Genomic DNA, 27,996 nt, shown 5'->3' with positions numbered 1-27,996 from the left:
AAAGTTCGTTTAGAACAGTTGAAAAATTGAAATTTGTGCAACTACTGCTCGACACTCTCGAAGTCGATGCACAGGAAATTTCACTTGATCAGTTTTCACTTTGCGAAACGAAATATGATCGACAAACTCGTTTTGTGCAAAGTGTTAACAGGGAATTCAATTTTCTTTAATGGAATAGAAAAGGGTAGGTTACTTTTCTAGATTTTTTAGTTAAATTCTGTGGCTAATTTTTTGATTAATTCAAAAAGAAAAATTCATTTAAGATATCACATGTTTCCAAAGTCTCACCAAATGTCTTCGTCTCAAATTTAACACATTGGTTACCCTGTCACTCGTATATGGGTCAAAACTGACACCATTGTAAGTAAAATTAATGTATACAATTCTGAACAGTATTAACAAAAAACTATAGTGACAGCTAACTAGACAAAAAAGAAGACCCTAGAACAGACACAGAAATGAATTAAGAATATTCTCTTTCAAGTTAGAGTCACCGCCAAAGCGATAGAATTTTCAGTGAATCTAGTGTGACAGTGTGTTAAACAACCCCTTCCCACTAAATTATTCCCTCAGACCCTCTTCCTCATTCTCTCAATCCTCACCAAAAATTCCCCCTATTATTCACAGCCTCTCCGAATAATAAATATCCATAAACCCTCGCATCGCAACCCCAGCATCCCCCCTGAAAACACCTCAAAGAAGACACAATTTTTCCCACCCCAGCACACCCAAAAAGCGTCATCGTCGCCACGTACCGTGTCCCTAATAATTTGACTTAGAATCAGCCATTCCTAACCATGATACCAAGCTAATTGACGAGACGGGGGCGGGGGTGGGTCGCTCGCGTGAGCAAACAGTTTTACAAGGCAGGGGAGAATCGCGAAACAGGCTGCACGGTACGAGAACTCGAGTTCTGGGGGTCGTGGGCGGCTCGGGGGTGGCGTGGGGGTGAAGGCCGGATATGCGGGGTAGCGGGTCAACCGAGAAGGGGTCGTTCATCCCTGCGCGGCGTGGATTGCGCGTCAGTCGCGCTCACGAGTGCTCCCCTCGCCGCGGGGACCAGATAAATCCACTTTTGCGAGATAAATCTACCCTCGTCGCGGCTCGCTGGCGGAAGAGAGAGGGACAACAGAAGGCGAGAGCTCGTGAACCGATCGTAAATCGCGCGTAGTCCTAGCCTGGCACGCGGACGTGCGAATATCGGAACGTGGTTCTGATCTAGCTGGGAAGTTGGACCCTCCATTTTGCCCCCTGCCACGGGGGAGGGAAACGATTCTGGCCCGCGCGTCTTAGCGATTCGTCGAAGAAGCTACGTGACCGACAGACTTGGGTTATAATTCCGGATGGGCGTGGAATTTGGCGGACAATAAATTGCACGTGTCGCGAATCACGATGATCGGCGACCCCCGACGAGCATTCGGGGCAGATTTCGGGGAAGGTTTAGTCGCGAGGGCGCTGTGCTGCGGGACGCGTTTCACGAGGTGCTCTCTGAGGAGCTCGTGTTGTATACTGGTGGTCAGTAGTTTGGGGCTTCTTTCTTGGTTGAGGAAAATGAACATTAGAGTGTTTGATTATATTTCTGTGCCTCAGGATTTAAATTATTTTTAAAAAGTAGTTTTATTTCAGATATAATACTTTTTTCTGATCTTACTTGTTACTAAGCAAACTTGAATGATGAAAATTATTTCTTGGTTTATGTATCAAAGATCGTTTTTTATGAGTGATTTTAGTCCAAAGGCACAGAATTAGGTACATATACATATGGGTCATTTTTGTCCGAGCTGGTGCCTTAAGTGTAGGTTTGCAGGAACTTAAGACGAGGTGATAGGCATCGTACGTATATCTCTACACTGTTCATGGGAATTTTTTTGCATTCTTTAGATCAGGGTTTCTTAACCATCTTTGGCTTATGGCTCTGTTGTGAATACAGAGTGAGTCATTAACTGTATCACCTGAATTTTCCTATAAACAGTTTCCTATAAACAAGCTTGAAGCATTTTTTCATACAACAAACAGTTAATAAAAAAAATTCAAGTGACACAGTTGCGCGACTCACCCTGTATACACAATTCATCGAGAGCTTAAGACAAATTATTGTTCCCAGAAAATTTTCTAAGTTACATATACCATCTACGAACTTATGATATCTGCATCACAACAGAAGCGCGCGACTCTCGTCGAGACAATGAATCAGGGATTCGGATTGGTCGCGTGCTCTGTCCATAAATCTCATCGGGAAGTCTAGGCAGATTGCCTGGCAAGAAGCGCGCGTTCTTCGTCGGAGTTCCGAGCCAACGAGGGAGGGCAACCCGCGCGAGAATCGTGCCAGTAGGTCGATCAACGAGGGGCTTGTTTCCGTACGATTATCTATCTGGGTGCGTTTTCGCAGCGACATTCTGCGCACCCGATGCAGCGGGGATGCATCGAGCCGCGAAGCGGAAAGGAGGTCTGTCTCGTTCCACGAAATGCCTTGATACGTGTTTTATGGACGTACACGCATGCCTCCGCCTCTGTTACGCTGAATTCGAAATGACGGACGTGAACGAGGCAAGTGTCGGAGCCTGGATCTCGTGGAAATGTTGCCAAAGTGGATAGACGTTATTAGGGGATGGTGGTTGGAGATGAGAGAGAGAGGATTTTAGGGACAGAGTCCTGAATTTTTGGGTGCTGAGGTGAGAAGAGGAGAAGAGTGATGGAATGGTTACAAATTTTTAGATATTGAAATTTTCAAATGAATTTTGCATGGAGCAAGATTAATATAGGATTCTAATGCATCAGGTGTAATCATTTTCAAGTGAGTACACCCGGTAGAATTTCACCCAGTTCGTGGACAATTAAGGAAAGCCTTCTCATTTGCAATTTCGTAAACGCGCCTTAGTTCCTCGGTCGCATTAAAACTTCATTCGTCTTCCTGTCGTATCAGTCTTTAATTCCTTTTCAAGGCGCAGATCGGAAATTCACTTCGACAGATTCCAATCTCGTGTCCTGTCGGTGACAGGTGCCGCTGACGCAGGTTTTCATAAACTTTGTCACCGACATTATCGACATCGAATTTAACGACAAATGTTACTTTAATACGGCCACGGTAACGCCGAGATAAATATTCTCGTCGCCGCGTCAATTTTCATTAAAATTATATTCCCGTTTTTTAAAGCGTTTTTCAACCGCCCGCCAGCTTAACCACCAATACTTTCCCGCGTTCCTTTTTATCCTAAAAGTGATTCCACGAACGTGCTCAATTGCTTTGCAAGCGGAGTTACTGATTTAGTCGTTGAATTCATTGGCAACTCATTAATAACCTGTTTTAATTACGAAAGAAATATTAATACCTGTTTCACTTCCCCTTTTAAAGCTCCCGAATGTGTTAAAATATTCAGATTTTATTATTTCATTTTGGCGTATAATACAGGGGAGGAATTGAAGATTCTACTCGTACGTTTTGTATTTAAATATTATTCGCTGGTGATTGGAGAAAACGTATCGATTCTTAATAGATGTGAGTAGAATTTTTATCAATGGAAAACAGGGAAGTTGGGTGATATTTCTGTAATCATAGTTCCTTTAGAGATGTGGAAAAATTTCGAGCCTCAGATAGTGAAGAGAGCTTGAAATTCGCAAGACTGCAGAATGACTTCTGTCGTCTGTGGATTAAAATGAAAATTCAGGGTTTATAACCATAATAGACCAAGTCCAACCGAGTTAATTCTATGGAGACTGGCTTTACCGTGAAATCACAGTTATTAAATCGTAACGTAACGCCTGGGGCTTACGATGTAATCACCCTTAACACTATTTGACTCGTGACGAGTGACGTGTACCTTTCACGGTAATTTCACTTCTGACTTTTCCTAACAGTTCCGAGAAATTCCATATTAATAAAGTTCTGATTAATATTGTACTTAGTAATATGCAAAATGTTTTCAATACCAGTAGAGTATTGTATTAATACTCTACATTTAATGTATTGTAGATTGTAGAGTATTGTATTAATTATTTGCTTATTTCGAGCAACCTGTCAATTCACAAAATACAGCTGAAAAGCTTGTAACAGAGATGGAGAGACCTTCAGATCGTGTTATATAAAATTTCATCTATCCAAACACATCCTCGTTTCTTCCAATAGAACGAATTGACGTCTCCGTGGATTCGCTGTTCCCCCAGCATATTCGCCAGCAAAAGGGAAAACAGGGTGGCATAAAAATGAATATGGCTAGGAAACAAGTGAGGACAATATTTCAGTTAAAACTAAAAATATTTTTTCACTAAAATCAAAATCCTCCAGCCAATATAATAATATCCTCCAAACAAGTATCAAAAGACTACAAAGAGTCAAAAATCGATTCTTCAAAACATCCAGCCATACATGAGGATACAAGACCCTTCAAACACAAAACGCAAAGAAACGAATCCCAATTGATGGGAGACTACTTCCAACAGAAAAAAGAGTTTGCTATTTAGTCGTTGTGAGAACAGTGATCATCGATGACCCAAAGCAAAAGAGTCATGGATCAGACAGTGGCCAGGGATGATCATTCAGACTACCTTGAAACAATCCTCAGTTCGAGAGAGATCCATAGCTAAATACAAGCGAAACTGTGGCAGAGTCTCGATTTGTATGTAGACAGTGAGACATGGTCAACATAGCGACAGAGCGCGATACGATGACAGAGGAAAAAAGTGCTAGGACAATGCTCTTTTCCGCGAGATTTTTCCGCAGTCAAGATCCTGAATGCATGGCCACGGATTCAGGCCTCGGTCGTATCTAAGAAACGATGAAAGGTAGGCTAAAGCATCGCCTGTCTCTTGAATTGAAGGCTGTGGAAACGGGACAGAGATGCAAACGCTGCCCACCGCTGTCTTTCTGAAAGAAGCCTGATTTCGTGTCCAGAGGGAGGGAGCTTGCGACTTTGTGTGTCAGTTCGATGATAGTCTCGATGACGGGGAGGCTGGAAGAAAGAGTTTAATACAGGAAGATTGGAGGATCCGAGATGAATCCTTTGTAGGAAATCTGGGTCGTTGATAGCAGGGAGTTTTCCCTGTATTTTTATTTCTATTGGGAAAAGTTTTTTAAGTGCTTGATTTAATTGCATCTCTGAGGGGAAACTGTCGCGAGTTTCCGAACATTTTTGCAGAGTGGAATATTTTTTAGTATAGAGGGCGTTCGATGAGAAGTGTCAGTAAAATTTAAGGAGTAATTCTACATGGCTAAATAAGTAACAGTAAAATCAAAAGTGATGAAATTACGTTGGAGATTTCTTTTTAAAGGTATTAATTTTGTGTAGAAGTATCTAAAGATCGTCTGAAGTGTGTCTGACTTGGGACTTGTTCTACTGCCAAGGTGCTTAAGTTAAGCAGAGATCAGTAGAACAAGTCAGTAGAATAGGTTGAGTCAGATACATCCGTATTATAGGACAGGCCAGTAGAATAGGTCAAGTCAGACATATCTGTATCAGTAGAACAGGTCAGTAGAAGAGGCTAAGTACGAAACAGTGGTATCAGTAGAACGAGTCAATGGAATAGACCAAGTCAGACGCAGCTGTATCAGTAAAACAGGTTAGTAGAAGAGGTCAAGTACGAAACACTGGTGTCAATAGAATGAGTCAGTAGAATATGCCAGTAAAATAGGCCAAGTCAGACACGCAGATATTAGTAAAACGAGTCAGTAGAATAGATCAAGTAAGACACAGCCGTATCAATAAAAGAGGTCAATAGAAGAGGCCAAGTAGGAAACAATAGTATTAGTAGAACGAGTCAGTAGAATAGATCAAGTCAGGCACAGTCGTATCAGTAGAGTATATCAGTAGAATAGTTCACCAAGTAGGTCACCGCCGTATAAGTAAAACCAGCCAGTAGAATAGGTCAAGTCTGATACAGCCGTGTCAGTAGAACCAGTCAGTAAAATAGGTCAAGTCATGTACATCCGATGCACGTTTTAAATGTATCTTGTATATTTTAATTCTACATTTTCGTCTCATTTTAGCATTTGGAATCATCCTTTAAAGTTTCTATCACCTATCATAGAACACAGTAGCTAAGAATCCTTCAACCTTTCAATTAATTACTTCGATAATTTCAAAACCACAATTAAATAGAAGTCCACACTTCCACGTCTCACAATCTCACAATGCTCTTTCCACAACAGTTTTCTTCTTTACTCAAAACAGATTGAAGTTCCAAACCAGCTCCAAAAGTCTCGTATTATATCTACTCGCTCGAATCGGAAATGGTTCACGTAAGCGTAAGCGGTCAGTTATGCAATTCCATACTTTATGTACTCAGCGGATGCAGTTTAGATCCTTAAGAGGCGACTCTCCGCAAAGCTATCCAGCCCGATCCAGCGGAACGTGCTTAAACCTAAGCAAACTTTGATCCTTGATTAAATTTGTACGTATTCCTGGGATGGCATGGCTCCCGAGGCTTAACCAAACGTTTGCCAGGATAAGTAATTAAATTTGCCTCTGTGCGCGACCGCGATTAACATTTCCTCCCTAAAAAAGGGGAAACTGTTCCCGTCTGCCCTTCGTTGAGGCAACAACAGTGATCCCCTGGATCGGACAGTTTCCGAAGGATCGCTTCGTTGCTAGGCACAACGACGCAGAATTGAAATTTGCGGGTTACGTTAATGGCTATTCTCGCTTAACCAATTAATCGGCCGATTACTCGCCAACGGATAATTGGTATCAGCGAAATCGGGGGATAAGCATCGCTTTGTTAATCGTTTCGACTGCATGGATGGTTTGGTACAAAAGCTACTTTGAGTGGACAAATGTGTCGCGCGATCAAATCCCTTTCACCTTGTCCCTCCGTTACTAGGATCTAGTACAATCTTTCAAATGGAACGCAATTAACTCTGTAAGGCTGGGGTTACAGTGGATGCATTTTCTGACGAACTGTTGTTTTGACAAGTACGCCTGAACTATTTATTGTACAAGTGAGAGAAGCTCAGAGGTATTCGTCAGAAAACGCATCGACTTTAAAATCACGTACAAGTATTACAAAACGCTACTAGAATAAGAGCACAAACGAAATACAAATTTTCAAAAATTAAAATTCAGAAAATTGTAATAAAGTCACGTAACAGTCTCACCTGAATTTTCTTGCAAATTAAAATTGTTTCAACCGAAAATTCTTTAATATCGAATGGAGCATACTAAAGAGCAGCATGCTCTCGATACGAAACAACTTTCATTTCAGACATTCGTTAACGCAATAAACAGTTTATAATAAAACTCAGATAATACAGGCAGACGACTCATCCTGCGTATGACTAATTAAACAAGGTAACAGTTAGTATTAAACAGTCTCAAATAATCTTAGCTAATAACCTTCCTGAAGACTCCCGAAAGGCCAACCAGAGTTATCACGCGCTCTAGCCCCCAATGCTAATTACCCTCCTCGACAAGGGAGCGCCTTCAATCATCCCCTACACTCTCAGCTAAGTTTCATCAAAGAATTCCTCGGAGACCCGAGATAGTCAGCTCACCGCGGATGCAGCAGCGACAGGTGTCCAGGCGCGAATAAGTAAATATCGACGTGGCTGCAAACGAACTTTCCCCACGCGGGGGTAAGAATAGCAGGGAACAAGACGCCCCGCGAGGGCAGCCGCGGGCAGAGAACAATATTCAATTTACAGGCGTGATGCGCGACAGTTCGCGAGATATCGATTACGAAAGATTTGAAATTCAATGGAAGTGGGTTCTGCCTCGGTCGTAGGGGCCCACCGCCACAGTCGGCGCTTATCGATTTGCGCGAATTAAATGTTTGTGTACGGATTCGGTCGGAAAGCTGGCCAGCACTTGGTTGCCGCATCGCCACCTGCATTGCCTCTCGTGCTCTACCCTCCTGACCCCCTCGCGACCCCAGAGCCCCTTGGCTAAACCCTAGCAACCTTGCGTGGATGGCTTCGAGTCATTCTTTGCAGCCTGGTGAATCGCAAACTTGGCGGAATAATCGCGAGGAGGGAACGAGGTCGACCTCGAGATTTCTAAGTGTGGAGGATCTTGATGGTTTTGAGAGGATTGCTGTGTGACAACTTAGGTAGACTCTTTTCTTGGTGGGGAGATTGAGAGTTGATTGGGTGACTTTTTCAGGAAGAATGTATTGGAATTAGGGGAAGGGGGTAATCTTATTTTTATCTTGGTGTCTGCAGTGTAATTCTATAATTCTGAATTTATGTTTGAAGGAGTACCTAATATTTTTTATTCTGAATATCAGTCTATTTATACATCTAATTTAAGCTAACATTTTTAGAGGGTTAAAAGGTATAATTGTATATTATAATATTCTTGAGAAATACACTTCTGATTTGATCAAGTGAGATTATTGAGGAATTGAAGAGATTTCGCTGATCTAAATCATTGCAAACGAGATTTGTCCCCTTATTATAGGTAAAGGAGATCGTCGTGTTGCAAGCGATTTCTCTTCCGTCGTCTTCCTTGGTGTCTTCGGTTTCCTGTCTGCCGGATATCGAAAGCTTTTCGATAGATTTGGGCGAGGAGAAATAAAGCGGCGAGACTCGCGTCGGCTCGCTGTCTTTCCCGTCGACCTCAAAAGGCGAAAGTACGAGCAGGAAACGAAATATCGTTCCGCGGCCGATTGCGACGCGTTTTCCCTCGGAGGAGGGAACGTCTCTTCACCCATTTTGCGAACGAAAGATGTTCCATCGATTCACTGCGACAGTGAATAAAGAATGAGAAAAGTACTTCGTATTTTGCATCTTCCATTTCTCCCCTGAGGAACTTTGTTGTTAATTCCGCGCTCGATTGCTGTTAAAGAGGGGAGAAAGAAGAAAAAGCTTTTGAAACATTAATAGAAAATGGAGGGACAGCAAAAATAAAAGAATTTGATTGCTGGTTATTCTTCAAAGACTTAAATTAACAGTCACCAATCTTAATAAATTACTCTCGAGTTAAAGACCACAGAGGAAGTAAACGAAATATTACCTACATGAAATAGTAGCCACTTAACCATAAAAATAGCAGTAATTTATTATTAAGTCACTCTTGGAGACCAGAAATACCCATAGAAATGAAAAACAAATAACATCCCCTTCGCTACCTGCATCTCAATAACTCGTGATACAAATATTTCATCAGTGACAAACCTAAATATAAAAATTAATAATAAAATCCATTCACCAATAAAATAGACACGCGTAGAAGTACCATTTCCTGATACATCATCCGCATACTTCATCACCGCGATCTCCATTAAATCCGTTTCAAGTCGTCCCCAGCTCAGCAAATGAGAACTGCAAAATAAAATAGGTTAAGCATCGCGATTACGCCCTCAGTAGCCGGCAGGGAACAAAAGACGGTCTCTTGAAGGAAGAACTCACGACGGCACGAAGCTCCTCCGAATTTATTCCCGATTGAACAGACATTCCGTGCTGGGATGTATCGATTCCAGGCACGCGTCGGCCCTCTTCCGTCTACGTGTATCTTCCTCTCGAGGAGACGGGGGCCGTGCCACCGCGTTTCCGTGACGACAATAAAAAAGTCCCCAGTGCACCTTGCCGCGCGCAGATCAGAGGGAGGAGACGTCGAAGCGAGATATCGTTTCTTCGTGGCGAACTGCTGTCACGTTGCCTCGTTGCGTCGAGTACCCATATACCACGGAGATGTTTTAAAAATGTCTTAAAGGCATCCAGCGAAGCCCTAAAAATGTCCAAACGACGCCTTTCAAACGATCGATGTTACAAATCAGCATGTTTTTAGGACGTCTTAAAAGACATTCATAAGGCGTCTTAAAGAGGCTCAAATTACGTCTGTAGAATGAACAGAAAAAAATAGACGCCTCTGAGACATTCAAAAACATAAATCTTTAAGGCTTCTAAAATGTGCGTTCATAAGACATCTTAAGGACACCCTACATGAACCTTTTAAAGACTTACGCTTATGGATGTCTTAAAGGTGTCTACTTTTTGTCTGAACATCTCATAGATGTAATTTGGATATCTTAAGAACATTCGACATCGTAAGTCTCTAAGACACCTTTTTAGAGTGTCTTTAAGACGTCTTATGGGCGTCAATTTCGAAAGTCTTTAAGACATTCGCTGTCGAATATTTTCAAGGCGACCAAATTATGTCGTAAGACGTTCAGACATAAAATAGACGTAAAATAGACGTCTTCGAAGCATCGTGTGCTATTTGGGTACGTGTATATCTCCACGTCGTTCGTGGCGTCTGTAGCACGGCTGGGAACGACCGAAGGATTAACGAGGAATGGGTACACGGACGTAAGGAAAACACTATCGTCCCCCTATTCTTCCCCTCTTGTTTCCGAACCGTGTTCGTGGAGCAACCACGACTGCTTTGTGATACAGTGATTGATCGAACTTCGGAAACTGTTAAGGAGCAGTCAGTGGTCAGGGCTGGGAGGGTTTGGACCAGGTGTAATTGAAATAGCGAGAATGGAGTAAGTAAGTGTGCAAGTAAATGATACTTGTAGGTGGTGGTGAGGGAAGTTTGCTTATAATTATTTCGCAGTTATAAGAAAAACGTAAAGATTCTCTATGAGAATATTCTTATTTTTATGTTTAAGTTTCTTAAAAAAGTCTCTTTAAATTTTAGAAATTTTCGAAAATCTTTGAATTTTGGTCGACTATTCGAGTCGACTATTCGAGGTTTTACTGTAGATATTTATTTGCAATGACCTGAGTTCGTATCTCCCATAGATTTGCTGCTACCTTTTAGTTCTAGTCGATTTCAAGATTAAAGGACTTTTCGAAAAGCCCCTCTAAGTTGACTATCGTTATCGAAACCTTTCCGCTAGATTTCTTTCGAAAACCTCGATAGAAGGTCGAGATCGTTTCGAATGAGAATTGGAAAATCTTAGATCCACGAAAACCACTAGAACTGGAAATACCGAATACTCTGAGATAACCAGAAAATTGAAGACTCATATCAGAGTATGATACCTTTATTATAAATTCTTGTCTTTTTCTAGAAAAGTAAAAAGAATACTCTAACAATATTAATTCTTGATCAATAGATTAAAATGTTGTGCCCTTAACTATTCCTCAGATTAATCACATAACATTTTCCATTACATATATCTGACTAAAATCTATTTTTACAAAATAAATCACAAAAAATCTAACAGTTTCCCGATTTCCAAATTTCTTTACTCATTGAATAAACAGAAACCTGTTACCAAACGTACGTTGCAAAAACCAGACTTATAAATAACAAGTTACTGAATCACCCAATATGTCAAACGGTGAACAAAAGAAGAAAATGAGGTGAACAGAGAGACAAAAGAAACTGAAACGTTAAACAATAAAATATTAACACCCCCTTCAGAGAGTCGAAGCGCTGTATTATTTATTAAATGCAAATCCACGCGTCGTTTCCACGCGATTCACTGGCTGATCCGTATTTTATAAAGCGATATTAATGTCAACCTTTAATTGAGCCGAATCGAACGCAATAAATTTCCCGCGCTCATGAAATGGACGACGTGGTAGGAAAAACAGCGGTAGGATCGTATGCATGGAGAATCGGTTTCAGTATAAAAACCGAAGTGATAGTTCGTAGATATTGGAATCAGATCCATCCGACTGCGTTTCTTGCCGCGAATCGATTACGAATGAGAGAGGACGGGGAGGAAAAAGTCGAAGACGACTCCCTGTCGTGGAGCTCATCGACGCGGTAGCGATGGGGATAAGAGGACTTGAAATTTCAGCGAACACCGCGACGCGGATCTGCAGAATTGAGGCTTCCCCGCGGGAATCTCGGGGCTTCTGGAAATTTTTGATAGCCTTCGACTCTTCGGAAGCCTGAAACGTTCTTGACTATTGTCAGAGATTGAAATCTACGCGACATTTTGCTCCTGACTAAGAACTTCTCGATGTCGATGTTGCATACTACTGGATTCAGGTTTTGTTAAGGGTTGTACAAACGTCAGCTTTTCAGAAGTTCTTTTATACTTTGTGTGCGACTGTTAAAGAGGATGTGACAGGTTCCTTTTATCGTGCTTGGAAATTTTTTAATTTGAAAGTTTGAATAATTGAGTATTTGAATATTTGAATATTTGAATATTTGAGTATTTGAATATTTGAATATTTGAATATTTGAATATTTGAATATTTGAATATTTGAATATTTGAATATTTGAATATTTGAATATTTGAATATTTGAATATTTGAATATTTGAATATTTGAATATTTGAATATTTGAATATTTGAATATTTGAATATTTGAATATTTGAATATTTGAATATTTGAATATTTGAATATTTGAATATTTGAATATTTGAATATTTGAATATTTGAATATTTGAATATTTGAATATTTGAATATTTGAATATTTGAATATTTGAATTCCTTTATCTTTAAATTCTCGAATATTTGTGTACTTGTGTATTTGAGTACTTGAATCCATAGGAACAGTAACCCAGTATGAAAACTGCAACAATAAGTCTTCAGACTCTTTTTCACCAGTAAAATTTGTCGCCTAAACTTATTTCCAAGATCCATGGCAAAAATGTGTGCACTTCCCCACGTGCTCGTCTCCACGTTTAAGGGTCGCACCCGCCAGCTGACACGCATCTGTTTGAAAATCTGCAGGGATGCTCGCTTATTTGCGCGTGGTGCACACGCAGACAGGGGGTCGGATCGCCGCAGGAACGCAATATTCAGCGACTTATGGCAATATCGCGACGCATTTAGAAGAGGCTGCGTGATCACATGTAACCACGTCGCGACTGATCGCCATGAAACACGTGCTGGTTACGTGCGCACGTCTCCTGCGTGATTTGTGGGCGCACGAAAATTTCATAACAGCGTCCAACGACACAACAGACGAGAATCGGGGCGGGGGGTGGGCGCAAACTGGCTACGAAGCTTTCCATCCCTAAATCCGCTGGAATATCACGCCATTTTGCTCGCCTTCTCGATATCGAATTCCTTCTTTTAAGCAGAACGAATCTCTCGTACACTGGATGCCTTTAACGACGTCATTCGCTAGGAACCATTTTGCATAAGGGGTAGAGGTGCAAGAGGGTTGGAGTTACTTATTAAGGGTGACTATAGTTTGATTTTCTTTTTTTTATTTGAGATTGTGTAATCTCCTGCAATTTTAGGATTTTGTGGACATGAAGAAATGGTTGAGCTAGCTTTGATATCGAGAAAGGAAAAGGCATAGCTCTGAAAGTAGAAGAAATCGTGATATGTCAGACGTCGCGAGAAATGAGATTTTTCAGTATATTTTGACGCACGATTTCTTGATGCAGAAACTCTTCAAGATGATACAATTCTATGGGATACTATCTTATTTATATTTCCCTTAGCAAGTTATACATATATCGAGATGAAATATATTCTTTCTAGAGAAAGCAAGTAGATATTCATGAGGGAATGAAAATAGGAAACTAAAAATTTTGATTTTTATTCCATCAGTTGCCTTCACATATTTTCTATTTCCTCTGTTCTTATCATAGCATTTCTCTCTTCTGTTTGCTATTTACTAAATAATTAAATTTATAATAAATTCAAATACTGGTAAAAGATCAGTTCCTTTAGACAACATGTACAGGCAACTGAATAATAAGAGGATTATTAAAATTACCTCCTTGCATGTCTGATCCAAACTACTTACAAGATCCTCACGATCATTCCACGGTTCGCAACAAAAATACTCACAAAGGACGCTTTTGTCCCATTATACGGAGATAACAAGAAGACATCCATACCAAATGAAGTGCACCCACTCAGCATACTTCTCCACATTCCTCGACCAATTTCTACGTATTCCCAGATTTTCCTCCTTCCTCGAGATACAAAGCCTTTCAAAACAAACGAGCACTGAAAACCAAAAACTGTCCCCAACGAATCAACTCATAATCATACCAAAATATCCTCGAACGATTTACCACAAATCTCAACAAACCAACTACTCTTTATTTTCATAAAGAATACCATATAAAACATCCCTCAATTTCAAGAAGCTAGCAAAAACTTTCAATCCTCTTAAGAATCAAAAGCCTCGTAGTTCACAAACATCGAGGCAACAAACGAAGCAAGGAGAATTCCTAAACGTTATTGAATTAAAAGTCAGACGGAAGAGCGAGACTCACGATGGCTTCCTGCCTCTTTGAAAGTGCCAGGAAGGAAACGATGGCGGGGGTGGCGCCTTACTCCGCACAGCTTCGCAAAGTGCGACTTACCCTAACGCTCGTTAAAGGCAAGCAGATTTTCCGTGGTCGCCGACGTAGTTGCTCGGGGCCAGGGGCGAGAAACAAGGCCAGGAGGAAAAGAATTTAAAGGGGAGAGGAAAAACGCTAGTCGCTCGCGAAGAGGGTGGTGGCGCTTTAAATGAGGTCAAGGTGAATAATCTGCTTGTCACTGCGGGCGGAATCGCGATCCCCTGTCTCTCTCGATCCCTTTCTGGGAAGATTAATCGCGCCTCAATTCGACCAGAACCGATCCGATTTCCTCTCGAGGTCGGCCGCGTGATTAAATAAACGAGTTTGTCGGTTTGAGCGCTTGCAGCGGAGAATGAAGCTTCTGTGGTAAGTTTCGGAGTCCAGGCGTTACACGTGTCGTTGTGGTCTCAGTGGTGACCCTTTTGCAGTCTGAATTGTCAAATACTAAATTGTATCTGGGGTGCAAGTGTCTTGAGAATACGAGCGATAATTAGAAAATGAGAAATTGTGAAGAATTCTAAATACTGGAAGGAGGTTTCTTTTTTATCTCTTAAGCTGCTGACGACATTACTTTCAGCCCAGTCCCGTGATAGCATTAACAGATTAGCGCTGCTTAGGGTAATCGTTAGTCAATCGAGGATTCAATGAGGTTAAACCTCACTGAAGCGATCGTCCCTGAAGACCTATCTAATCGATCTTTCAATTCGTAACGTTTCAGCCTTTCATGGTGCCCCTGAGAGTGCTGATGCTATTAGGAGGTGGCTTGTTGGCAGTGTTTGGAAGCGAGGCGATCGAGCTTGGAGGTGCTGGGCCATTGGCAGTGGTTGCTGCCGCCTTCGTCAGCTGCTACTTCTGGCAGAAGCAGGGCTGGGAAGTGGATGACGTGAGTACCATTCAGATCTTTCCACAGAAATAAACAAAGAATTAAACTAACAATTGAACACCTACACGTAACATCGGGGGACCCATAGAATTAATTAAATAGAAGAAGATAGTCGATAGAGTCTCTGAGAACTAGTAGTTAAAATGGAAAGTAGGAGTTTTTTTGCATCGTGTTTCGTGCCCCAGAAAATTGACTTTGAATTTGTAATGAGATACCAGAGCACAGAGGTGCAGTTTTAGAGGCTCGAAGGATATACGAGGCAAGAGAAATAGGCTGTCTGACCACTGGCTCTGTCTACTGTAAAGTAGAAACGCCTCTTTCGCTTCGTACTTCCCTTGGACCCCACGATCTTAATTAAAATTCAAAGTCGATTTTCTTCAAATCATAGCACTATACCAGGTAACTTTTTTCCACAATCTAGACTCTTTTTCTAATAGAATCACGACCTTTTCCATTTATGTTCTTCTGTCTTCTTGATTTCCCTTCATTTAATTTTTAATTTAACACTTGCATGCTACTAATAGAAAACTACAAATAAAATCCCTAATACTAGAACTCTAACCTTACAGCAACATCTCAATTCACAAAGCATATTTTACGGAGTACTTCAAAAAAATCTTCACAAAGTGTTAAAACCTTTATTACCATCAACTTTCGCATTACAATTTTGCATCAACCACTACCAATCTCACTCTTCCCTCACAAAAATCCTTAACCCTTCTCACGGAGTCGCGAGAAATGGATGAAAAAGAAGTCGCCCAGAAAGTCATTCTCTCGAGTCAGAAAATTTTTATTGACCCTCCACGAGATATTCAAGCCGACGTGTTCGTTTCGAATTCCAGGCCTGCAGCACGTAGCTATCGGTATGTCGCGTTCACAGTCGGACACGTAGCCCTTCGCGATTCTATCCAGCGACTGTCGATATTCGCAGGCATATTATGAGCAGCGTGCCTCGCATCCTCGTAATTCGTTTCGGTGATTAGTCTGGCTCGTTGGCTCGTGACACGTCCTGGTCTGGGGAGGAGGGGGAAGTCGGTGATTCCTAGCGTTATTAATCAGCCCGCCATGGCGAGCAGATTACGCGGGAGGCTCGCTTTGTTGGACTTTTGATCGAATGGAACGGCGGTCAAATGGCGGTCGCCCTATCGAGGTGGGGTCGTCGATTGGTCGTGTTTTGATGAGTTCCCGCGTAATCGTAGGGTGGAGTTGAATAGTTTTTTGGTTGAACAAAGTTTCATTGAAGTGGAGCCTGTTCTATGGCCTCTTCGTGACGTGGTGAACACTGCAGCTGTGGGGGGTGGTTTACGTTCACGTTGTGCGTATAAATCGTTATTGTTGTGCAGGGGTTTCGTGGTTGTGTAGACACGATTGGAGGATTTAGTTTGGCTGAAGTTTTCCAATGGAACAGCGGGGTAGGTGTACAGTATTTTCTGGTTACAAGCTCGTCGATATTCCCCTTATTTCTTGGAAGAATTCTCGAAATTTTCTGTAGTGAGAATATGTACAATTTTATGTGCACGCGTTATCATATCGAGTTTATAACAAATAAATTATGTGTAGGTACAATTTTAGAGCAACTGTTGGCTTCATTTTCTTTCATAATCTTGTTTAAATATTTCTCCAATCTTGAAGAAGATATGAAATACTTGTTGCTGCATTTTTTATTAATTTGAAGTATATGTACTAAATGATAGATGTTCTCAATAACACTGTAATTTTTTTATCGTAAATGTTTCTCAACATTGTGTACGGAATTAAGTGAGCAGAAACAAATAATTTTCGTTTAAAATCAAAATATCAGAATCTGTAATTACATCCCAGTCATCGTTTACAACGATTCTGCTTGGAATTAAATTAAATATCGATTAATTTGAAACTGCAGGGATTTTGAATAAACAAACCATTTCAGAACAAACATCAATGTGAAATACCTAATGATTGAATTTCGCTACTTTAAAATAATTTTCGTTTAACAATGTATGAAGCCCTATTTATTTTATTCACCAAATAATCATCGCAATTTTCCCGCGTATGTAACAATAGAAATAACAGAGTTTGAAGAACCTATGTATAAAAAAAACACTTTAATTTCCAGATAAAAATTATATAATTACAAGTTCTCGAATCAGAATTTTTCTTCTTTAATTAATCTCACACATCATATATAATACAGCAAATATAAATTAATTAAGAAAAACATTGACTTTCTTTCGCCATATTTTTTGCCACTTTATCGCCTTTTCAAAGCGTCCCGTCACGCGACAAAAAGCCTATCCATTTTCTAGAAGCGTTTTATTTCCAATAAAGTGACTGCACGGCGGCTCTGCAGCGGAAAAAGCGCTGCTGTCGCTTATCGTTGACCCCCATAACTCGAACGAAAAGTCCAGCACTGGTCACTGGCCACCCCATAACGTCGAACGTGTTAATATTTCCCGCAGTTTACTCATAAATCCCTCGACTTCGAGCCCCGACACGTACCTCGTACCGCAGTCGCTCCAAATATCTGAACCCGACCCTAATTTTATCCACGAGTTACGTTTCCCTTGTGTCAGCATTGATTTTTACGATCCATATTCGATTTTGATATTTAGATACCTTGGATTCGAACAAGAGCAATTTTACTTAAGAAAGCGACACATATTTACGGTAATTGCAACTAGTAATTATAATAAAACATATATTGCTTCGATGCCTGGTGTATAATAATAGTCGAAATTTTTTCAAAATTAAGCTATTAAAGAAAGGCTGAAATTATGAAAAGTGAACAAAGAATATCTCATCAAGCTTTTAAAACAAGCCAAATTAAGAGTAAAATTGGGACACCCAATTTTAAGAACAAAAGACTTTGATTGAAACGTGGTGATATGAAATATTGTTAGAATTAATATGGCGTTAATTGGAACGTGGAAACGAGATATGCCATGTATCCTCAACCTTTTATAGCCGAATCAACGAGACAAATTGGCAGATGTAACAAAAGTACATGTTATAGCTGTAAGGACGATACTAATCTACCCCTACAGGACCCAGCCCAAGTATTTGGTATCAATAGCGTTTACGAGCTGTTACGTATATTTTATAATTTACATTATAAATATACACAGTTTTGTTACTCAAAATGTAGTATCACGCTCGCCTATCTCTGCCTTCTTACATTTCTGAATAATTAACTGTGATATGCGTCATAACATTCTAAAACTCACTATTCTTTTTAAATTTTACATTGAACACTTTTCATTTATTTCTATACAATCTATCTCTTATATCTAGCATATTAGAAAGAAATTGAGTGACAAAACTTTAATTCCTGGGTCTATTAAGACCCACTATCTGCTCTACCAGCGTTAATAAAAGCGTATAAAATAAGCGAATCGCTCTGCTCGCGGGGATTTCATTTTCTGGTCGATATGGCGGTCGAAGTTTCACGCTCGAGCATCGCCCGAAATTACGTCAAAGTGGAACGCGTTTGTGGTTACGCGCCACGTGACTCGCGATTGAAGAGGGCGAGCAGAGGGCAAGAGGGGGTTGATTAAAAAACTTGCATCACAGCCGGAAGTGGCGTGTACATCTGGCCATTTTCTCGCGCGACGCCTCCCGTTCCACTGTTTTCCCGCGTTAATTGCTGGTTATCAGCATGGAATACGAACAGGGAGCCGCGGCTGGTCGGATTTAATTAGAGTCTACTGCACGAATCAAAAAACGCCGCTCGCGTCACGAGGCTTTCACCCTCCAGCTACTCGCGGCACGCGAACGTGCACACGAGCTCTGATGAAAGGACGAATGTTCTTGGACGCTTTCGAGACGCTTCCAAAGAGAGGGAAAGGAGGAAGGGTTGGCGAATGAAGGGGCGATCGTGGCCTGGTCTGAATGTTTTTGATATTGTTGGCAGTGTTCGGGGCAACGCTGGGTCTGAAGGCAACAGAGTGTAGCTTTGTGAGTGACATACTTCTTTTTGTGGGAGTTTCTGTGGGTGCCTTTGAGTGGAAATATTTAGTTGATGGAATTGGGGTGCTTTGGTAATGCCTTGAAATAAATGAAATTGTTGAATAAAATTAATTAGAAATTAATGAAATTGTTGAATAAATTTAATGAAATTAATGAAATTGTTAAATGAATTTGTTGAATACAGGTTACTCGGTATTGTAGCACAGATTTTTGTATTATTCTCCTTTAAGGTTACAGTTTCCCAGCAGTTGCTAGCCTGCTCATGTTAAAGCTCTAATAATGCTTTAATGATATAATTACTAGATTAACTAAGATTAGCAGTACATGAGTAGTCGATGGGCGTTACCACCAAAGCAATCTCCAATAATATTGGTTTAGCCCGAAACTACCCTAATTACTCAGAGTATGTTACAGTTACAGACTTTAATATAGCTGCAGCTTTTAAATCAGAAATCACACTCCACTTGTAACTAAAATTATCGTAATCATTTGGTGATGAAGTTTCAAGAGAAAATTAATTATATACCTAGGTAGATTTATGAGAGGATCCCTAACTTATTAGGTATTAGTTTGAACATTAATAATGTTCTCAAAAATGTATGAGGGTTAACTTCATTTTAGAAAGGGACCATAGAGGGTTTCAGAGGGAAGCTCTCTGTGGAAACTTGAGGGGAAAGTTTGGTCTTGTTGTGTGAGTTAGAGCCGATGGGAGCAGGCGAGGATGTCCTTAACAGGAGTATTATTTATATTGAGAACTACTTGCGGTGGACAGGGACTTTGGGGAGGTTTATGAGGGAATGATTCGTTATTTGTGGCTGATGTAAATTACACATAAGGAATTTCTACGACGTGAGCATGGAAAGGGTGAATTCGCGGCTTTTGTTGAGAAATTTAGGAAAAAAGGAAAAAATAGTTATACTAATGTCTTTTTTATGAATGTGTCTTGTTTTAAGAATTATAATAGTAGTGAATCATAATATATAATCAGTAATAGTATAATAGTAGTGAAATAATTAATTATTGTAAAAAACTTACATTATTCTAAAAAATAGAAATTTTTCATGAATAAAAGAGTATTCACTAATATTTCAATGACACAGTAAATCGTAAAACACTCTTCATATTATTCTACATACAGTTTCATAAAAATGACACTATCGAGCTATTCGTCCCATTTAACCCATTCGATCCATTCGACCCATTCAATTCATTTGACCCAATTTTGAATGCGGAAATCGTCGATATAAATTCTGTTTCTTCTGTTCAATCCTTTTCAGTGAAAAATTCCTTCACTGAAATATACAAATCACTGAAACTACTTTCTAAAATGTTCAGTAGTAAAGATCAACGAATAACCCACTCCCATACAAATTACCTTCTTGAATTACTCATAAATTCTACTCATCATTTGCCAAAATATTTCACTCAAAATTTATCTAACTTTTCATTGCATAGAACAACTAATCTTCAATATTTCTAACATTTTATATCAAATGTTAGTTTATTAGGCTGTTCTAAAAGAAATATCCTTCTCAACAAATGAATAAGCATTAACATACGTATCAATATAAGGTCACTCAAGAATCCCAGCACCACAAATATAAGGTTCACAAAAGCTGATGAGAATACCATTTAATATAAGTCAGCATGAATAAAAAATTGCAGATATTTCATGCATCTCCAATAACGTCAGTGTCCAAATACTTATGCACAGTACCTATTTCTCTCAATTTCCCGAATTCCAATTCCTAAAAACCCCCATTGAAACATTCAAACCCCGAGTGACCCCACCATATCACGACAAGGGTTAACCACCCTCGCTCATCTCCGCCGCAACCCAAAAACTCCCTGAAAAACATTCGTCTATATATACCACACCCACCAATCCGCCCATCTCTACCCAAACATCCTAACCCCGCCGTCAGCCCGTAGCAAGATCAACATTCGCAAGATTAGCCCAGTGTGTCAGCTCGTCGCAAAGGCAGCGCCGAGTATTCACGGTTCGTCGGGGATTCGTCGAACTCCGAAAGCGGGTCTTGGCCGTGGCAAAGGGGGTCGAATTTGAATACAGCCGTCTAGCCAGGTCCTCCGTGTTGACGGTGGACCCCACGCCGACCGATGACCCTCTCCCTCGCTGCCAGCGACCACGTAAATGGAGGTAAACTTGGTAGTCGGGCCGCGGCAGTTGGTCGGGCGAGTTTGAGGTAAGGGTGGCGAAAAGGGGGTTGTAACTCGCCACGCGGAACGATAACTGCAGACGACCGACGTCCTTCCTCCGCCATTTCCTGCCCGACCATTCTGCCTTCTGACTTACTTTCCCCACGCAAATAAATGATTTATCCCCGAGTCTGGATCCACAGTACCGCTCGTAAGTATTCGAACGATTTCGCAAGTTTGGAGAATTGCAGATTTATTGGTGGCAGGATATTTGTTGTTTAGACTAACTATTAATTACTGCTCAAAATACAGTTACTGTTATTGTTATACAAGGTGTTTCATAACATGTAGGATGCACTTTGGGAGTTATTTATATGCCTAAAGATAATGAAAGAGTGTTATATAAACAGGTGTCCTATCTGTCTTCGTTTATGAGGTATCATGAATTTTATAAACAGAGCAAGGTCTCTGTTCGACTTCTCCTTTAATAGACTATAACATAGTTCTCTAAGTGGGTCCCACATATTATGAAACACTCTGTATATTTAATTTTAAAGCATCATAGAAATACGAAACAAGTGTGAAGAATGTACATCATTTACTACAAAGAAATCTGTATTTTCTCAACATGTAACGTCGTTCGAATATTTATAAGCAGTACTATATATTTTCCCTGTGAATTTCTTTGCAGTTTATCATCTAGAGCCGAGCATTTAACGCGCGCGCGTGTCTGTAAAAGCGAAACTTGGGGGTAAAGGATGGTAGTTTTTGCGGGGACGTTTGTGTACACTACTTTACGTTCTTCTTTGCAAGGAGGTTCGACTGGGTAGTTGACTGAGAGTTTTAATGGTTTGTCTTTGGCGAGGGTTGCTGGTTCAGGTAAGGGAGAGTTCGGTTTTGTATAATTAATTTTGTCGCGGCACACTGTGTTTGTGTTGGTCTGTGCCCTGCATTTTGGGAATCTTGTGGTGGTTGATTTTGTGATAGGTTCCAGGACGCGCCGTGAAGAAGTTTAGCTGGAGGCAATTAATTTGGTTTAAGTTTGAATTGGGATTAATGGGTAGGAGTGGATCGTTTTGTAAAAGGTAATTAACTTGGTTAGTGTCTACTAAGAGTGTAGATACTGACTTACTTCTGTATTCCAAAAGGTGATAAAAATGTCATAAAGTTAGTAAAAATATCGAATAAAGACAGTGGAGGATATAGAAGTATCGTAAAAGATTGTCGTTTGAAATTCCCTGACCCATACGTGGGTCATGAGACAGTGGACGTATTGAGTCTGATAAGGAGATACAAGATAAGTTCAAATTAAATTTTCTTCTCGACGTTGGTAATGAATTTTTAAGAAATTATTAAATCAATTTTAACTGTTTCCAATGCTAAGTGTTTTTCATTTTAAGTGAATCTCGAAATTTTATCAAAGTTAGGAAACGAAGCTTTTAGAAAAAGTAAAAGGCTGCATTTGTTGACACAAGTGTAATTATAATAATTGTATTTTAAAAAATAAGACTCGAGAAACTTGTACCTCTACTATGAAATTTCAGAATATTAAAAGTAAAGAGTGGCAGTAATTTCCTCTGTACTTTAAACATTTTTTGCAGCAATATCGCGGGAGAGTCAAACTTTTGGAAACTTGTAGATAAAACTGGTCAGAGTTTGAAATGTTAGCAAAGCAAATATATGTATTAGTTTGATGTTGATATTTGAAATTTTAATTCAGACGGATCTCAGCGTGCTCGGTTCCATTTCCCCTGAACCAGTAAAATACATTTTCGCTGGAATTACGAAGCGGCTGGATTTTTAAATTACTCGAGTGGAAGCAATTAACGTTTCAAATATTAGTGGAGACCGTATATCAGCTCCTGCTTTCGTACATCGACATTTAAAGTTCCCATCCCGATTATTCACCGAGTCCTCTATTTTTCAGACATCTTTCTAGTTTTTTACATCCCAATCTGATTTGCAATTCTAGAATGCATAAAAGGTAGAATTACCTTGAAAATTTATCTAATTCTGTTGAATTAGATTTTAGGAAATTTTATAAATGTCCCAACACCTGAACACTTAAGATGTCAAACATCCCAATAAGCAAACAACCTAAAACTGTATATCCCACACATCAATTTTGAGGTCCCAGAAACTGACGATTCTATTTCATGACACTAGTTTCTAAACTTACTGTCTAAATATATATTAGAATTTAAATTAATTTCCCAATATATTACAAATTAAGCCTCAAATTAAATAAAACACTCAAACAGTTACCTTAACTCCCCAGTAACTAAAAACTCGCCATTATTCCACCCCCACCACAATCCCCCCAAAAAAACCACGAACACAACCCTTTCAAATCCTCCCTTCAAAATCACTACCTCAAACAGCCAAAGAATCCTCGTCGCTCAATCACAGCACGTCCCACCTGGACACGCGCATCGAGCGACTAATTGAACAAGTGGTACGACAGCGCGTGTAGTCAGCCTCTCGTGCTGGAAGATCGGTAAATAAGCGACCTTACACGGGGACGAGGACGGAAGTCGAGGCTGGCAGCGAGAACAGGACAGAAGGAGCGAGCCCGATCGACAGAGAATAGGGAGCGGTTCCGTAATTAAGTACTGGAGGTTATATAATGAAGTTCGCCTTCCTCGAACGACGATCGATTTCATTAATTATGCGAAATACCGAGGGTTGCTCTGGTTACAGGTCGCAATGAAAGCTCTCCCGCGGAAGTGCTCCTGGTAAGACGGAGGGTGGACGAGGGGCTGGTGGATGGCGAGAGGGGGCAGTGGAGAAAGGGAGGAGGGGAGGAAAGGAGAGGGACGAAGGGCGGCGAACGAAACGGGGTGAAGGAGGGTGAAGAAGGAGGAGACGAACGGGGTGAAGGGGTGGAAAGAAACTCCGCGATTCGGTGGGAATGAAAAGAACTGGCAAACCCCCCCTAATTAACTTATTCGATCGGGTCGCGTTAATTAATGCATGCCGGTCGTGCAAGCGGTGCAATTCAATTACGCGAAATCAACCGTCGCTCTGGATTCTGACCCCCTATTTTGGACACCAGGCGACGAGTCGATTCGACTCTCGCCTCGAAGGGGGTGAATTGTATCGATGACTTCGGGGCGAACGATTTCGTTGCCGAGTTTCATTTTGGGTTGATTCACTCCGGGGGAAAGGTGACTCTTCGGGGAGGGTGAAAATGAAGCTGGGTGGAATGTGTCTTTCGAGGCCTTCTAGGAGGATTCGGGAACTTCGTGGAACTGGATTAAAATATTCATATCTTTAGGTATTTCATTGACAGTGTCTCTGTATAGATGAATAGTCATCAGTTAATGATATTGAGGTCTGAAAAAGTTGATACGAAAGACTTTTAATATGTAACTGGTATTCATTTGTTTAGGTATCAATAACATTAATCTGATGATCTATTTAGTAAGGTAGTTATTAGTAGACCGCGGATTTCTGTGTGTTTATGGAAATGTGAAATGTGTAAAAAATTAGAAAATACATGTAATATTCAAAGACACTGAGAATATGAAAAACAGTGTAATTTATAGTATTCGAAAGTTGAAGTAAAGTTTTATTTAGCTGTGTTCATAAAAATAGAAAATTGCACAGATGTCCGTAGTCTGATTCTTAACCACACTATACTGGGCAGTAGTATAGGTCAACGTATGATGCTAGAGAAATAGTGTCGTTCGTTACCCGATAGAGATGTACTTTGCAGATGGAGTTTGGAAGCATTCAGTATAGCTTATGGTACATTCTCGGTCCATTCTGAGCTGCTCTCTATAGTGCTTCGGTTCATCTGAAATATTTTATTATTTGTGGAGAGCATACGGTAGTATATGGTGGGATCGAAATGGGGTTGTTTGTTGTGCAAAGTGTGGGATAAGTTTTTTTAGATGAGAAGCTTTATTTAGGAGGAATAGTATGTCTTGGTAACAATTATAAAAATTATGTAAATGACAGATCTATCACTTATTTGGTGTTGCATCGATTTACAGTGCAAAATAAGTGATAAATTCAACTTTTTTTAGACTTTTTATTTAGACCACTTCTATAGTTATACTTATTTTGAATAATCACTAATTAACTATCCCCAGAGGGAACAATAAATTAAACGATTTCTTCGACAAGGGTTCCTCGATGTCACCGAAGTAGCCATAAATATCCCCGATTACCTTCTCTCATCAAAGATATTTAATACAGAGGAATTATTTACCCATTTTAATGATTCGAGGCGAGACGATAAAGGCGACGATACCTCACCGCTGCAATATTAATGGTGTTGATTTACAACAGGAAAGAGTGGGATCGTTAAGTCGGGGTTATTAAGTAAGGCAATATCTGCAGTGAAATATTAATGATATTGACGATCTCTTGTGGCTAGCCAAGAGGGTGTCGGCGGACAAGGGATGAAGAATAACGACGCCACCCCCTGGCGAAGTAATTGTATCGCGTGACACGGTGGAAAACGACACCTGTGACAGATTCGAAGCCTATTTTACTTAGGTGACTTTTAATTATTAGCAAGTCCCTCGTCAAACGATTTTTCCTTGTCTCTGTTATGTCGTCATCTAAGATTATTTAACATAATTTCTGTTAGAATATAGCAGAGACCTAGATAATGATATTCTACCACCCCCAGTTTTATTTTCGTATTCCTTTCCATGAAATAGTATATTGGAACAATTTAGCTGGGATCTATTTTTAATATATATCTCACCAACAGTTGCACAAAGAATATCACACTAAGCTTCCATCGTTTGTAAACTTTTGCTTCTTTAATTTTTCACTGTAGGATCGTGGAAAGCTTAGAGCACGTCACTCCTATACAAGCATGCTACTGTATAAGAGTATTAGTCTCTGGCGTACCGTGTAGCGTATTTGCCTGGAGGCAAATGACATAGCGCTGTCGATTGAATAATAAAACCTCGGAAACCAGGGACTTTGTTCTCCATAAACATCATACAAACAACTATTGAATATTTGAATCATTTTACTTGATTTTTTTTCATTCAGCGCGAATAAATCCTACTTTCACAATTGGGTATAGCGAACGAAGAAGGGGATTTAAAAAATTCACGAGGTTAGAGTAAATTGAAGCGAATTAACATAGATTAGAGAGAACTGGTGCGTATTTGAATAAGTTCACGTAGATATAAATGAATTGGAAGGAGTTAGAGACGCTCGGAGCTGATTGAAGCGAGTTGGAGCAGGTTGAAGACAATCCAAATGAATCCGAATGAGTTGGAAAGGATTAGAGAAGGTTGAAGTGGGTCCAAGCGAGTTAAAACGAGCCTGAGTGGAGCTTCAAATTAGTTGGCAAGAGTTGAAGAAAATTGAAGCAAATTAGAGCAAGTTAGGATGTTCACAGAACCTTTCAACACAAACAAGAAGCATCTTCCACAAACTCACAACCACCACAAATCCACCCACACAAGTGTCCTCATCGCATAACCACTCTCAAGACTCATCAAACCCATCAAATCACCACAGATCGCCCTCTCTATAAACCAATCGTCTCTAATCCCACATCCCTCGGTTACAGAACCCAGTGGCGACAGCCTTCGAGATCTTCTGGATGATCTTCGAGCCGATCCTCTTCGCCGTGACAGGCGCTCAGATCAGGATCGACGAGCTGGACGGGAAGACCGTGTACCTAGGCCTGACCTGTCTCCTCTCTGGCATCGTCATCCGCATCATGGCAACAGTCCTAGTGGGAATCGGCTCGAAACTGAACCTGAAAGAGAAAATCTTCATAGCCCTATCCTGGATGGCGAAGGCAACAGTCCAGGCTGCCCTGGCGCCAACAACCCTCGACAAAGTCGACCCAAACGACTCCGAGCAGGTGTTCTACGCGGAGACAGTGGTCACCATGTGCGTGTTGTCCATTTTGCTCACAGCTCCAGCGGGAGCCATCATCATCACTCTGTCAGGACCCAAGCTGCTCACGAAGACCACAGCGCCAGTGGCGCCACCAGAGGGCTGGAAGGCGCGCAGACCCTCTATCAGAGACATCTCCATCATTAACGAGGACCCAGACCTCGAGGAGACCGCGAACGAGAGGAAGCCTTGAGGCAGTTCAGCGTTCTCGTCGAACGTGACCGTTTTTCCTCACTCCTCTGAAGATCTTGCTAGGCGAACTAGGTCCTGCTGGGTAACACGGAGCTATTCCATCGGCGAATCTCTGTCGACTCTCGTCGCTCGTGTACCTCCTCCCCCGTTTTCTTGAACGCTTCGTGCCGACTCGCGAAGCTGCCTAAGCTTTGTTAGAGGACGATTCACGAAGATCGGCGCGTGGATCTGGTTCAATTCGCCTTGTCAGAATCTTCAATGTTCCTATCAGCGGTCGGGGGTTCTATCGCGTCGAATATCGCTTCAATGTATTCTCTGGGACCAGGTTCGGGGTTGAAGGGCGCGAATCGTGTTCTGGATCGTTCGTCGTCTCTGTTGGGGATCGGTTGGACTAATTGGCAGGTTCGGTGGCGACTGTTGATTCGAGAGGGGCGCGTTTGGAGAACTTTGTATCTTCAGCTTCGAAACCGACTGGAACGTCTTAATGATGTTCCATGGGGAGGGTTGCGCTTGGGAATCTCGAATGGCAGCTGAACGATTTGTCTGCCGAGCTGTGTGCATGGGGACTCTTGCCTCGATTAGACATTTTGGAACGGTGACTTTGGTTAAGTGTTCTGTTTTGTTGTGCTGATGCGGGAGGGATGAGTGAGAGGGACAGGGGTTGTAAATGCTGCGTTAAGGGGGTGTGGGAGTTTCAGCCAAAGTTTAGAGTTTCGGGTAGACTGTTTCGAGGTGATTCGAATGGAACTGTTCTGTTTTAACGTTTAATGTGGTTATAATGTGGAATCTT

The 27,996-nt window shown here is 40.9% G+C and overlaps 1 protein-coding gene across 2 annotated transcripts in view; it reads left to right on the top strand.

The window, feature by feature from the left end:
• Window positions 1–27,278, top strand: part of Nha1 (Na[+]/H[+] hydrogen antiporter 1) — a 103,971-nt gene extending 76,693 nt beyond the window's left edge. For both annotated transcript variants that reach the window (XM_076388791.1, XM_076388790.1), the window contains exons 5-6: window positions 14,868–15,032; window positions 26,680–27,278. In XM_076388791.1, coding sequence (XP_076244906.1) covers window positions 14,868–15,032; window positions 26,680–27,207 — 693 coding nt within the window. In that variant the 3' untranslated portion in view covers window positions 27,208–27,278. The remainder of the gene's footprint in view (window positions 1–14,867; window positions 15,033–26,679) is intronic.
• Window positions 27,279–27,996: the final 718 nt, after the last annotated feature.

The sequence above is a fragment of the Calliopsis andreniformis genome, chromosome 12, assembly GCF_051401765.1.
Source record: "Calliopsis andreniformis isolate RMS-2024a chromosome 12, iyCalAndr_principal, whole genome shotgun sequence".
NCBI lineage: Eukaryota > Metazoa > Arthropoda > Insecta > Hymenoptera > Andrenidae > Calliopsis > Calliopsis andreniformis.
The sequence above is the reverse complement of the archived record's forward strand: the minus strand, read 5'-3'. Positions and strand labels throughout refer to the sequence as shown.